General features: G+C 38.3%; 1 protein-coding gene across 2 annotated transcripts; it reads left to right on the forward strand.

The window, feature by feature from the left end:
• Positions 1-809: 809 nt before the first annotated feature.
• On the forward strand, positions 810-13,086 carry donson (DNA replication fork stabilization factor DONSON). Of its 2 annotated transcripts, XM_028011070.1 has the most exons (12): positions 810-1,233; positions 5,846-5,914; positions 6,016-6,216; positions 7,781-7,959; positions 8,039-8,114; positions 8,185-8,287; positions 9,315-9,420; positions 9,542-9,682; positions 9,763-9,961; positions 10,115-10,184; positions 12,250-12,380; positions 12,482-13,086. In XM_028011070.1, the coding sequence occupies exons 1-12, from the start codon at positions 898-900 to the stop codon at positions 12,623-12,625; spliced, it is 1,755 nt and encodes a 584-aa protein (XP_027866871.1). In that variant the 5' UTR covers positions 810-897; the 3' UTR covers positions 12,626-13,086. The 2 variants fall into 2 exon arrangements, with proteins under 2 accessions (XP_027866871.1, XP_027866873.1); XM_028011072.1 differs by lacking the exons at positions 5,846-5,914; positions 6,016-6,216.
• Positions 13,087-13,593: the final 507 nt, after the last annotated feature.

A 13,593-nucleotide genomic window follows, 5' to 3' on the forward strand; every position in this document is an offset into this window, starting at 1 on the left:
TGCAGAACATGTCAGTCAATATAAGACCGAGAAGATGTAAAATAATCGTAATTGCTCTAACAATGCTGGGTGATAGAAATTCTTACAGTTTAGCACAATGTCCTCTTGAAGTGTGGTATATTTTGGTGATATTTCAATATATTCTTAAATATTCCTTCACATACAATGAATTATTATTGTTTTGAAGAGATAATAGAGAAAGAGACATTTTCTAATCCGTTTATTTACGTTTGTCGCGTTTTGATCAGGAAACTACACATCCACCTAAATTTTACAAACATCTGCGTTGAGGACCCCGTCTGGCTGTCACTAGTTAATTCAGGTCTTAATGCGGCTTGTTTTGTTTTTAAGTTTATTTCCCCTCGTCACCAGCCTGCAAACTGCAGAGAACACACAGACAAATACTGTAGATATGGCTCATAATCTGTTGGTGGTATCTGACAGTAATGTAGAAACTTTTATTATTATAATTTTGGCTTGTCAATTTGGATATCACCACCAACTACAATATTGACTGTTAACTTTATATCATTTAGATTTAGTTTCTGACATTAAAGTCAGAAAGTCAGAATTCTGAGATCATCTGTATAATGCTCAGTTCTACCTTCTTCCCACTTTTTCTGCCATCTGTCCTTAACCTTTTGTTTAAGTAATTTCCTAGATATTTATATTTGTTGTATTTATTTAGTTTCTCTGCTGTTCGCTTGATGTCCTATACTCCAGTCCAGCAGGTGGTGGTAATGCATTTTTACAATAGTTGCCAAACGCAAACAACGTCAACAGAAAAAAAAAACGACGGGAGTTTGCAAAGTGCGGAAGGCGCGTCAAATAAACAGGGTGGTGATTTTGAATTTGAATTATTTTGCTGTACTTCTAGTGAAACTTTTGTTTTCCTGCATGGCTCAGCAGGACGACTCCTGGTCCAGCTGTAAGCGGCCTGCTGAGGTCGTTCGGCTGAGGAGAAAAAGAGCCCGTAGTGTCGCTGAGAGTCCCGGACCGAGCGGCTCTTCTCCGGCTTCTGGCCTCTCCTCAGCAACTCCCAGCCTCCACAGCCAGTCCACAAGCAGAGGGAAACGCAGGAATCCTTTTTTGACTTGGGATAACACTGTCAGTCGTCCGAAGAAAGTTTTAGTCGAAGACTGTGAAAATGTGTGTACTTTTATAAAGCTAATGTCCGCTGAGAAGACATCAGGGGACCGCAGAAGTGGTCCACCAGGAGACAGCTCGGCGGAGGTAGGATCAATAACTCGCTCTGAGACAAACCAGTTTTATATCTGCTCCGTAAAACTAATTTTTCCAACATGTCTGCCAAATAAACATGTTTCCTATGTACTGATTATGCTTACAACATAAAGCCTTTAATCAGGCCACTGTGTTGTTAAGCGCTCTGAATTACAACCATGACGCAATTCACCTAGGGCGTGGCAATAAATCAATAACAATACCATACCATGCCAACTTTATTTATGAAGCACTTTATACATCAACAGGACCAAAGTGCTATACACAATAAAATACAATGCGATTATAAAATAGAAAAGACTGAAATATAAAATACATACAGACCCAATAAAACAAAGTGTAACCTCTCAGATTGTGCCAAAAGCCAAAGAAAAAAGATGGGTCTTAAGAAGGGACTTAAAAACATCAAGTGAAGAGGCCTGTCTTATGCCCAAAGGGAGATCATTCCATAGCTTGGGGGCTGCCACAGAAAAAGCACGGCCCCCTCTGAGCTGCACTTTGTTGTTGGTACCTTCAGAAGCAGCTGATAAGCTGACCTGAGGGAAAGGGAGGGTGTGTAAGAATGTAACAGCTCAGACAGATAGGGAGGGGTGAGGCCATTAAGAGCTTTAAAAACAAATAAAAAGATTTTTTAAATGAATCCTAAAATGTACTGGCAACCAGTATAAGGAAGCTAAAATAGGGGAAATACGGTCATATTTTCGTGTACCTGTTAAAAGACGTGCAGCAGCATTTTGTACCCTCTGAAGCTGGGAAATATATAAATCACTGACTCCTATGTAAAGTGCATTACAGTAATCCAGCCGTATGGTCACAAATGCATGGATCACTGTTTCAAAGTGCTGTCTGGAGAGAATAGGTTTTACTTTGGCTAGCTGCCTTAAGTGGAAAAAGCTGGATTTTACAACGGCTTTAATTTGTGCTTCCAGCTTAAGACCGGCATCCATCTTGACCCCTAAATTTGTAATAACCTGGCTTGACATACTGGGCCAAAGTGCCAAGATTGGTCAGGGAATCTAAAGTGCATCTGCCAAAAATCGCCATCTCTGTCTTATCCTCATTAAGTTTCAAGAAATTTAGGCCCAACCAGGCCTTCAAATCTTCCAGACATAAAAACAGAGAGCGAAGAGAGGTGAAGTCTGTATAACAATGAAAAGCAATACAATAAAGAAAACACGTGATCAATATCAATAGAAAATATATCTAATGGAATATTTAATACTGTCACTAAACTTCAATCCAGAACCGCTGGTATAGTTTTTTGATTAACTATACCAGCACAGCATTCTGGGGGTTGTAAGCAGAGGAAAGACTCAAACTCTCACAGCAAGCTAAAAAGGTTGGTATAGCATTTGCTCAGTCATGGTTTCCCAGCAGCAACTTGTTGAGTAAAAATAATTAAATAAATGAATAGATACATAAATAAGAGATTAAAACCAATATCTAAGAAAATGAACCAAAAATGTTGCTAAAAAGAAATGTCTTAAGATCAGTCAGTGGCTTGTGATGCCCTCACATTGTCAGGTAGATCATTCCTTAGACGTGGAGCGACACCAGAGAAGACCCTATCCCCCATGGTTCTCAGTTTTTTTTGGGTATGTGGAGAAGGTTTGAGTGGGCGGAGTGGAGTGAAAGAGTTGTTTTTGTGGGTTAAATAGTTCTTTGAGATAGTTGGGGCTAGGCCTGTCGCGATAAACGATAAATCGATTAATCGTATGATAAATTAAAACTATCGACGTCATTTCAATTATCGGCATTATCGTCTCTTTTTCTCTTTCTGTTGATGACACCGAATGAAAAAAGGCTCAACTCCGGTGCTCTCCACCGACTCCTCCCTTCCTCATTTCCTCAGTGTAAAGCCCAGCGCGCACGACACGATCTTAGAGCTGTCGGCCGATTGTCGGCCCATTTTTAAAACCTGACAGACCAAACATTAGCCGACAGAAATCCTAGCTATAACGGTTCGATCGGGTTCGTTCCTGCCGTGTGGTGTCCAACAATGGGCACAAAATAATGGCTACAAGTCCAGTGAACTAATTTTAAAACCAGGCATTAATCAATGCTTTACTACAATCTACCTGCAATGTATGTTGCTAGTGTCAGCGTAAAGTCCTGACTGAATGAAAATCATTAGAACCTATTTACGTCACGTTAACGAAGAACAGCTGAAAAGTTACCGGGTTTATCAACTGCGGTAGCAATTTCGCTCCAACTCCTCCTCTTGTCATTTCTATATTCTTTGCATGTTGAATAAACATTAATATTGTTTCCACTTCGGCTGGACTTCGGGTTGCACCGTGTCAGCTGTTTGGGATTCCCCGACGTAATTTCCCCTCAGAAAACACGGAGGAGAATCCGTGCTTTCTGATTGGCTCTGATTGGTCACATTCAACAGGTGTAGTTAAAGCTGCCAGTGGGAAAAACCCCTGATTTGGATCGGAGCGAGAAAGACCAACGTTTTAAGATTGTCATAAGGGGAAAAATAGGAGCAAAAATATCATGTAGTGTGAACTATTGCATCAGGTAGTCAATGTGCCCATCTTCTCTATTTAAATCTAATTATTACTGAAGGGCAACATAATATACAGACTTCATAATCTGCAGTCTTTAGGTTGAATGCAGTATTTATTTCCACTTTGGCTTTATGTTGTTTAGTTTTTATCAAGTACATTTTTTGTTAATGGAGACTGAGAATCCATTTTGTTTTTGGTTGTTTTGTTTACTTTGTTTATCAGTTCCAGTGTTAAATATTCTTTTGAAAATAAAGTGTATCTATCTTTAGCAGGAAATCACATGCATTATTACATCATTTCCATTAAATCAGTGTAAAAATGTCTTCAGACAATATTATCGTTTATCGCAATAATTTTTTGAGACAATTAATCGCTCAGCAAAATTTGCTATCGTGACAGGCCTAGTTGGGGCCATTTCCATAGATGCATTGTGTGTGTGTGAAGAGGGAAATCTTGAATTCAGTCCTGGTGAAAATGGGAAGCCAATGGAGAGAGTGGAGGATGGAAGAGATGTGGCCATGTTTGCATTTGTAAATTAATATAAATAATATGTATTAATTTATAATGTATAAATGTAAATAAATAAATAATGTCACTTATTTGTTATTTTTGATACTTATCTCTGTGAAGAGAGAAAAATGTAATAGATTGCAGTTACATGAATGCATGCCTTTGTATCTACAGCCTATAAATAACGTAAGGTTGGAAAAGTTTTGATGATTGGGGTATGAGCCTTTTTCAGTTCATTTTCTGCTTTAAAGTACATTTAAGAAGTGATTTTAGCTGTTTCCACAAACCCCTTTAATTTCAGAGTAATAACTGATTTCTATAGAATAATAACAGCTAAAATTATTTTATTTACATATAAAAAAAGCTATTGCCTTAATTATCTGCCAACTGATTTATCTGTGCCCATTTCCTTAATTTTGCGAGATCTGTGATCAGCTGATACTTACACGTGAGGCCGATCTTATCCACCTCATCAAAGGTCTAAAAATCAGCTAGACGGACCACCAGGTTATGTCTGCACATTTGCAGTTAACAATAGTCACCCACTGTTACCAACTCAGCAACTTTCTTGCTATTTTCAGACAAAAAAATCAGTATTGGCCAAAATCAAAATCAGCAGGTCAAGCATTTTAAAGATCGGTAATCGTCGAAAACTGCAATCGGTCCTACCCTTAATAACTTCTGCAGCAAAGTCAGACTCTGCTGCAACCGTAGCGATGAAGAGTGAGGTTAATTGGAAATAAACCATAAGTTTTACTGTAAGAGCTGTATGTGCAGACGCACAAAAAAGGACAGTGTAAACTACAGACCACGCTCTTACAACCGTAACGTTAGTAACTAAAAATAACGTTCACCACTAAAATATAAACTCTTAATTCAAAAACTATACCCTAGTGTTTGATTACAATAAAACAAATTCACAATTTCAACCGATCAATATTAGAAATATCCTTATTTACAAAATAAACATACCATGTGCCTCTATTAAGGGGGACTTTAATAAGATACATTTAAATAAGGCTGTCACAACTTGTCTTCCATTCTTTTTGTCGTTAAGCTGCCACCCTATAATACATGCAGCGGAAGTTATTGTATCAAAATAAAGGCATCAAATCAGAAACCGGAAGTCAACGGTATATTATACGAATAAAACGATGTAACGGCAATGAGAGTTAAAAAGGTGACACAACAAATAAGGAACTTAATTTGGGGTTACTTACAACTTATTTTAAACAAATGTTGTTCAAAATTTCTAGGCCGAATTCCCCTGCCTGATAAACAAAAAATAAACAAGAAGTCAAAGAACAACCGCTTAATACCTTGTACACCAAAGGCTGTGAGATTGTTGAAATTTAGAACCTATGCTTATCAAGAATTTTACCAAAATAGTTTTTTTGTTTCAGCAAAAGACAATTTTTTTTGTTGAAAATTAATTTTTCAACAAAATTAGAAAAACTGATTTTGTTGCTCAGGGTTGAATTGCAAGAGCAATAAAAAAGAGTAAAACATTAAAGGTATTGCAGGGATCAAACAAAGAACAAAAACATGCTGATGAAAAAATTGCATGTATTTTGTTGTAGAAGTCTCTGTCTGAAGACAACCCTCTGTTGGAAACAGAGGAGCAACATACTGACAATCTGCTGTTCAAGGTGGGCTTTTTCTGTTATATTAATACAAGCAGATATGTAGCATCAGAATGTTAGTCTGTAGCCTTAAATGTGCTCACATGTCCTCACTGTTTTTCCATTAGAACCCACTGACCATTACACCCGTCTCCATAGCTCCTGTTAGCTGTGCAGAGTATCCAGCTGACTGGAGCTTGAAAACTCGGGTCATCTTCACCTCTCCAGCCTCCTTGTCGTGGACAGGGCAACCGAAAGCTCAGGAAGAAGCTCTGGGGCTCAGCAACAGCTGCAGAGCTAAGTTTACTATGCTCCCGCACAATCTGCAGGTAGTTAATGTTATTAGCTCACCTCTTTCTGAAGCAAATAGCGCTTTCCTCATTTATCTTTTTAACTTTACAATTGAATTTGAGAATTCCTTTTTGAGAATTCCTTTTAATGTTATTGTGCACGAATAAAGCAAAAAAAATTTTAAAACAAAGCAACTCTTGAAGAAACACAGAAGCAATGTTAACTCAGAATAAATAAAGAATAAATAAATAAGTAAATAAATAAATAAAGATCAGGTTTTAGATGAATTTGCTGTCTTTTGGGCAACAACAGCTCTTGGGTAGAAACTATTTTTTAGTATGTTTGTCTTTGACTTTAGTGCCCTGAAACGCCTCCCAGAAGGTAGGGTGTGAGGGATCCTTGATGATGCTGCGAGCTCTTCAGAAGCAGCGGGTTCTGTAGAACTCCTCCATAGATGGAAAAGGGCAGCTAATTAATCTCTGGATGGTGTTTATGACCCTCTAGAGCTGCTTCCTCTTTGCTGCAGTGCAGCTGGAGAACCACAGCAAGAGTCCATGGCTCAATCACAATACAGAACAGAGATAGGAGGACACCAAAAGCTCAGTTCTCAGGTTGTTCTGAGAATCCTCAGGAATAGACTGAAAGTAAAAAAAGAAAAAAAAATAATTTTTTGATCTGATTGATTCCTAATCAAAGTTTCTAAAACTCCCAGTGCAAACTGCAAACCTTGCAAAAAATGAAGTTCATGTCAAGCGGCTCCCCCACTCAGTTCCATCAGACTAGCCAGCAACAATTAGCAATAATTAGCAACAATTAGTTGGTGCCCCTGCAACAGACTGGCGACCTGTCCAGGGTGACCTCGCCTCCTGCCCGAAATGTTTGCTGGAGACAGGCACCAGCACCCCTCCTGACCCCACAAGGGTGTTAGAAAATGGATGGATGGATTGTAGGTGCCCTGTGCTCATTATATGAGCTACTTCTCAGTGCAGTGCTGGTAAAAATTGTTTTTAAAGAATTAATGTAGATCCAAGATGTTGTGAGGACTTCCTAAAGGTGAAGTTTCAGAAAATACCGTGTTTTTAAAGAATCAAAGGCCCAATTTCAAAAGGTTATATATCAAAGTCAAATTTATTTTAAGTAATATTTTACATATACTGTGTTTCTATTACAACTGAAAGTAACATAGTTACTTGATTGTGCGGTAAATCATAAGGGCAGTATTATGTTCTTCCAGGCTGGAAGCACATAATACTGCCCTGTCAGGGTTCTTGACCACCGTCCTGCTAGGGAATCATATATATATATATATATATATATGTGTGTGTGTGTGTGTATATATATATATATATATATGTATATATACACACACACACCCCCACACACACACACACACATATATTTATTTATTTATTTTTTTACATTTCCTGTCAACTTAACATCTTTTAATACAAAAACAAGGTGGACCACCGGAGGACCGCTTTGGCGCTCTGACCACCGAGCTTAGCAAGTTTTCTGGGGGAAACCCTGAATATCATGCTTAGTTTAGTTAGTTGTTATTTGTTCATCTATTTTGCTGAATGTAATGCTGTGCGTGTGTTGCAGGAGCCCAGGTCCTGGTCCGACGTCCGGTCTGCCTTCCAGCAGAGCTTGGTGTACTGGCAGCACCCTTCTCTGCCCTGGCTCTCTTTGTTCCCCAGGATCAATGCTGAAAAGAACTTCTCTGGGAAGAACATGCCCTGGACTCAGGATGAAGCAGTACACGAGAGTCTTGTGAAGGAATGGTGAGGTGGTTAGACTTTCTGCTCTCTCCTTGAGGTCTGGGAGGATAGCATCCAATAAAAAGCTTTTTTCTCTCCTTAGGTCTGTCAGTTTGTCATCTCTCTACAGCCTTTTAAAGGTGGGGCTGTGCCCATACTTCTATGTCTGCTCCTATCAGGTACATTAACCTGCTTTGGTGTTTGATAGCTTCTGTTTTTATTTCCCTAATTGGCTCTTCTTTGCATCAGTTCACAGTGTTGTTCAAGGCAGCAGGCCTTGCAGGGTCAGACTGCATAACTGCCTTAATTTCTCCTACGACTCGAGGTCTCAGAGAAGCAATGAAGGCTGAAGGTACTCATAAAAGATTAGCATGTACCAATTGGGTCATGTTAACAGAATATTTTCCATATTTGACCGTTTTTTTTGTTTTGTTTTGTTGTTTTTAACGACGGAAAAATGTGAAGCCCGTCCATCATTTTGACAGGTAATAATTAACACCCTTGACTGGTGCACATGGGCAGACATTATAGACTTTATGCAATTAGTTCATCGCAGAGGAAACTAAAATCAATCAATAAAAAGATGCTTTCTGAATATTATCTTATGGACACTGAACTAAATGTGTCTTTCTGACCGGGAGCTGACAGCGTGTTGAAGAGTTATGGACCGGACGCTTTGGTATAGAAGGGCATTCCAAACATTTGGTTGAAATGGCATCTTTAATTCCAGTCTCCATTACATACAGGACAGAGAAAACTGAAGAGAATGCAATGTTGTGTTAATTCGTTTACAGTCTAAACAGAGGAGCTGAGAGTTCATCGTGAGGAAATAAGTAAAGTTTCAGAAGTTAATTAGACTGTAAAAGCGCACACCCGGACCGCTCATAGGGTAAAAAGCTAGCAGAGTTCAATTGATCTGTTTGGATCAGACAGATCCAACTGAGTGATGAACTAGTGCAGATTTCTCTGCAGATGGGAACCAGGAGGAATTTGTGAGGCTGTGCATTCAGACTCCAGCAGGTGAAGTGCTTGTAATTTAAGTGGAGTCGTTTAATTAAACTTATTATAAGTCATTGGAGTCGCAGTCTGTGGTTTTTGTCACTATGGAGAAAAAGTTAGATGTGTTCATCTGCTTTATGTGTGATGGGACCTGGACTCATGGTTCAACTAGGTCAACATTAACTAAACCACATGAAAAATGTGGCTGAATAGCCTATGTTAATGTGATTATAATTTGAGGAGTAAATATAGTAAATGACAGATTTCTTTTTTTATGCTGTCAGTCAAAATGACAGACAACAAAAAAGTCTAGTGCGACCTCTGGTACCAACTATCCCTTGTGCTGCTGTGCTTCATCTGTGACCCATGTATTTGTTAAGGTGTGGAGTTCAGTCTTCCCCTGCTGAAGGAAAGGAGGCGGATTAGTGAGCAACATAAAAGTATTCAAAAGGGAGAAGAGGAAATGGAAAACGAGAACAAAGATTTGTGAGACTTTTACTTTGTCTGCACTGTTGATGACGAATCTGAATTCTGTGTTCTTTAATATATTTAAAATTTTCTTTTTCTGGTTTAACTGCTGCAATGATTCAAAATGTAAATGTTGCAGCTTGCAGGTGGATGAGGACTATCAGAATTGGGATGAAGAAGATGATGGATACAGCCAAGGTGAAGATGACAGCTTGTCTTGGCTAAAGGAGATAGGAATCCAGGACAAACTCAGGCAGCCTGAATGCATTAACATACAGCTGTATCCTTCACTGCTCCTTGTTTTTGCAACGTTTCAGTTAAAAACAGTGAATACTGAATGCACCTTGACTGCTTGTATAGACAAAAAGAAGCTCCGACTCTGTCTCTAGACCATAAACCTGAGTCGGCTGTATGTGTGGAGGGATCCAACTCTTTCAATCTCATCAACTTCCTAATTAACTGGAAAAGTGTGGTGGCTGCAGCTGGTTCTCAGACCGGTCTGCCACCAACCTTGCTGGCCCCCACTGCCTTCAGAGGGGCTACCATGAATGTGCTGAAGGTATAGGAGTTATCCATGTCATCGTTTCTGAGTCAATACACAAGGTTTTTTTTGTTTTGAAGGACTGAAAATGAAATATAAGATCAACCTTTACTAATAACTCTGTCTTTATTAACCCCTGGTTGACAGTCTGGTTTATGATGTGTTTTCCAGGGCCGCAGCGTTAATGTCAAGAACTTGGTCGATTGTACCTACCAGAACATTAGCAGTCTGGAGCTCACAGGTACAGAACCAGAACTGGAAAGTTGTTTTTAACTTCTGAATTGCAGATGTTCTTTTTGAGTTTTTAAAACTATAACCCTGTTCAGATTGATATTGTATTGGTGGTATTACAGTACAGACCAAAAGTTTGGACACACCTTCTAATTCAATGGGTTTTCTTTTTTTTCATGACCATTTATAAGGCAAGAAATCCCACTTATTAACCTGACAGGACACACCTATGAAGTGAAAACCATTTCAGGTGACTACCTCTTGAAGCTCATCAAGAAAGTGCAGAGTGTGTGCAAAGCAGTAATCACAGCAAAAGGTTGCTACTTTGAAGAAACTAGAATATAAGGGGTATTTTCAGTTGTTTTACACTTTTTTGTTTAGTGCATATTTCCACATGTATTATTCATAGTTTTGATGCCTTCAATGTGATTCTACAATGTCATTAGACTTGAAAATAAAGGAAACTCATTGAATTAAAAGGTGTGTCCAAACGTTTGGTCTGTACTGTATGTTAAATCAACTTTTTTGAGCTTTACATGATATAATGTTATTCCTTCACCAAAAAACATATGTGGAGTGTTGCTTTGATTCTTTCATGCATGTCTGAGAAATTCTTTAATCTTCCATGGCTACCATTCAACTGTGCAAAACGCCTTTAGTGAACCTGGCGACGCCTTTGAAGCACAGCTCCTGTACTTCAGAGCTTCCACCTCACAGAGCAACCCCTCCCACAACTTCACCACCCTGGTCCTTTAAACTACCAGGCAGCAATTAGCAAAAAGCTGGTGGAACTGTGCATCTACTGAGCTGATTAAACAAGCTATGTCTAAGTGCAATGCTGGTAAAAATGTTGTTAAACGGTTAATAGGGGAGCGATGTTGTGGCGACTTCCTGACGATGGAGTTTCAGAAAGAGCAGGAGTCTTAAGAGGTGTTAAAATACTGTATCAAATTTCTTTAAAGTCACATTTGATATATGGTATTCTTATAACAACTGAAGGTAACATAGTTACTTAATTGTGTTATAAAATGGCATTATGTGCATAGGAAATATACATTGGTTACGGAAAGTATTCAGGCCCCTTTAAATTTTTCACTCTTTGTTTCATTTGCTAGAATCAAAACAGTTAATACTATTTCTCATTAATGAACACTCAGAATCCCATCTTGACAGAAATGTAGAATTTTTTGCAAATGTATTGGCAAAAGAAAAACTGAAATATCAGTTGGTCAAAAGTATTCAGACCCTTTGCTCTGATACTCATCACAGCAAAGGGAGATGAGTTTCAACCTTTGCTGACACTCATCAGCAAAGGTTGGGCAGCATGTGACTGAAATGGGCAGCAGTCACATGCTGACCATTTCTTCGGATCCTCCTATGAAAACCTGCATAGAGTTAGCCAAAAAACACACGAAAGACTCCCAGAATATAAGAAATAAGATTCTCTGGTCTCATGAGACAAAGATTGAACTTTATGGTATTAAGTCTAAGTGGTGTATGTGGAGAAAACCATGCACTGCTTGTCACCTGCCCATTACGATCCCAACAAAATAAAATCTTACCACACTCTGCTACTTTTTTCTGCTACTCTCCAGTTTTAAATTTGCCATTATTTTGGCTCTTGAACTGAGCTGAATGAAACCACAAAATTTTCAGGGAAACTTGAACGAAAATACCAGTAGGTGGCAGTAGCAGGTGATATTATCACAGTTTAGACAGATTCTTTTTCTGTGCCAGTCCCCTTTTCATGAAATGAAAATAAATTCAATTCCAAATACAAGATGCTCATTAAGCATTGTTTACTGTTTTCTGTGCTTGCTTTCTGTCCTCTCAAAGTCCTTCATAGATAACATTCTAAACTAAATTTGACTGCTTTACTTTACAAGATCAAACTGGACTGTATGTCAGTGACTCTGATCTGTGGATGATTGGATCTTACTGATGGGATTTTGTTGTGTATTTCTATATGATAGGAAACAAATGGGGTCTGTGTTTCTTAAGTGTTTTGAGATAACATTTGTTGTGAGTTGGTGGTGTACAAATGAACTTAAACTGACTTTCCTTTTGCACTTTAGGACCCATCCTTCCTTCATCTCTTCATGCCATCACAACTCTTCTTCAGACTGCACAAAAAGGCAACTTCTCTGCTGCTCTTTATACTCATACACCCACTGCTGTCATGAACATAGAAACCTACAGGAAACGGGTATGATATTAATCACATATTAGATGCACGCTAACACTAATATTGAATTGGTCACATCACAGTAAATATTGAGCAATCTCCCATGTTTCTGTGCTTTATAGTGTGGCAAGGCAGTGGGAGACCTGACTCACTGTGGTCTTCCTCCTGCTTCAATTAATCATCTCCAGCAGCCATCCACTCTTGGGAAAGCTACCCTGACACACATTACAATGAATAACTACAACTACACCTGGAAGATTGGATAAAACAAGAGACGGTGCATATCTGAAACCATCACACCTCAAGCAAAGAGACAACAGCCAATGGAATTTCTTCGATGCTTTAGATTTTGTTGGTCTTTCATCAAGCATAGGTGTATTTTTTGTAAATTGTTTTTAAAAAATAGTTCATAATAAATCCTATTTATGCAAGTAATTTTTCTACAATTTTTGTTTTTCAACAAGGTAATTTTATTGGAGAAAAAGTGTTTGACCACTTCCTGATTTCCTTTTTTTTCATGTTAGTGTTTCAAAACATCAAACCAATTTAAATTGGTTTGATGTTATTCTCTCTAAAGGAGAATAACGTCCCAACTTACATTACCCAATGTGAAAAGGTGATTGCTGCCATACCCTGAAAACTGGTAAGAGTTCAAAGAGTTCAACTTTATTCAGTCAACTTTTGTTTTCCCATAAGTCTTAAGGGTCATCAAGATGTGCTTTGGAAAGATTGAGACAACCCTTAAATGTTCTTTTTGCTTGTCTTAGAACAAGTGTAACCCAGAAGAGAAAACGTCCCCTTTTCTCTCCTATTCATATTAATAGATTTACGTTATTATTTTGAAAAGAAGTGTGATCCTCTTTTAGCTTTATTTCCTGTTTCAAAAGGAAGCATGATACTGTCTTCTTAACTTGGAATGCACGGTCAGCTTCACTTTGAAGATGTAAGGAGGCTGTAGACAAGCTGTGCTGAACTTTATGGTTATCATTAAAAATTAACAGCACTTTCCAGAAGTTAATTTTTAATATCTATTATGCTAAGTTGATGGGAGCGTGAGCTAGCGAAACGGTGTTGCTGTATCCATTGATACCTGGTCTTGGTGAGTTAGCATTGTGCTAATGCTGAATTGCTATTGGTTTTGTTTCCGTTTAAAAACATTCTTTAACAAAAATATTATTTTTGTTAAAATATGATTTTACCCAGTCAGATTTAAGTTCACAATATTATACGGAAT

This window comes from Xiphophorus couchianus, chromosome 24 (genome assembly GCF_001444195.1).
Source record: "Xiphophorus couchianus chromosome 24, X_couchianus-1.0, whole genome shotgun sequence".
Lineage (NCBI taxonomy): Eukaryota > Metazoa > Chordata > Actinopteri > Cyprinodontiformes > Poeciliidae > Xiphophorus > Xiphophorus couchianus.

Coding starts and splice junctions, on each gene's coding strand:
- donson (XM_028011070.1), top strand. CDS start 898: ATGGCTCAGCAGGACGACTCCTGGTCCAGCTGTAAGCGGCCTGCTGAG. Junction 6,217..7,780: donor TGCTCCCGCACAATCTGCAG/GTAGTTAATGTT, acceptor CGTGTGTTGCAG/GAGCCCAGGTCCTGGTCCGA. Junction 9,421..9,541: donor GAAAACGAGAACAAAGATTT/GTGAGACTTTTA, acceptor TAAATGTTGCAG/CTTGCAGGTGGATGAGGACT.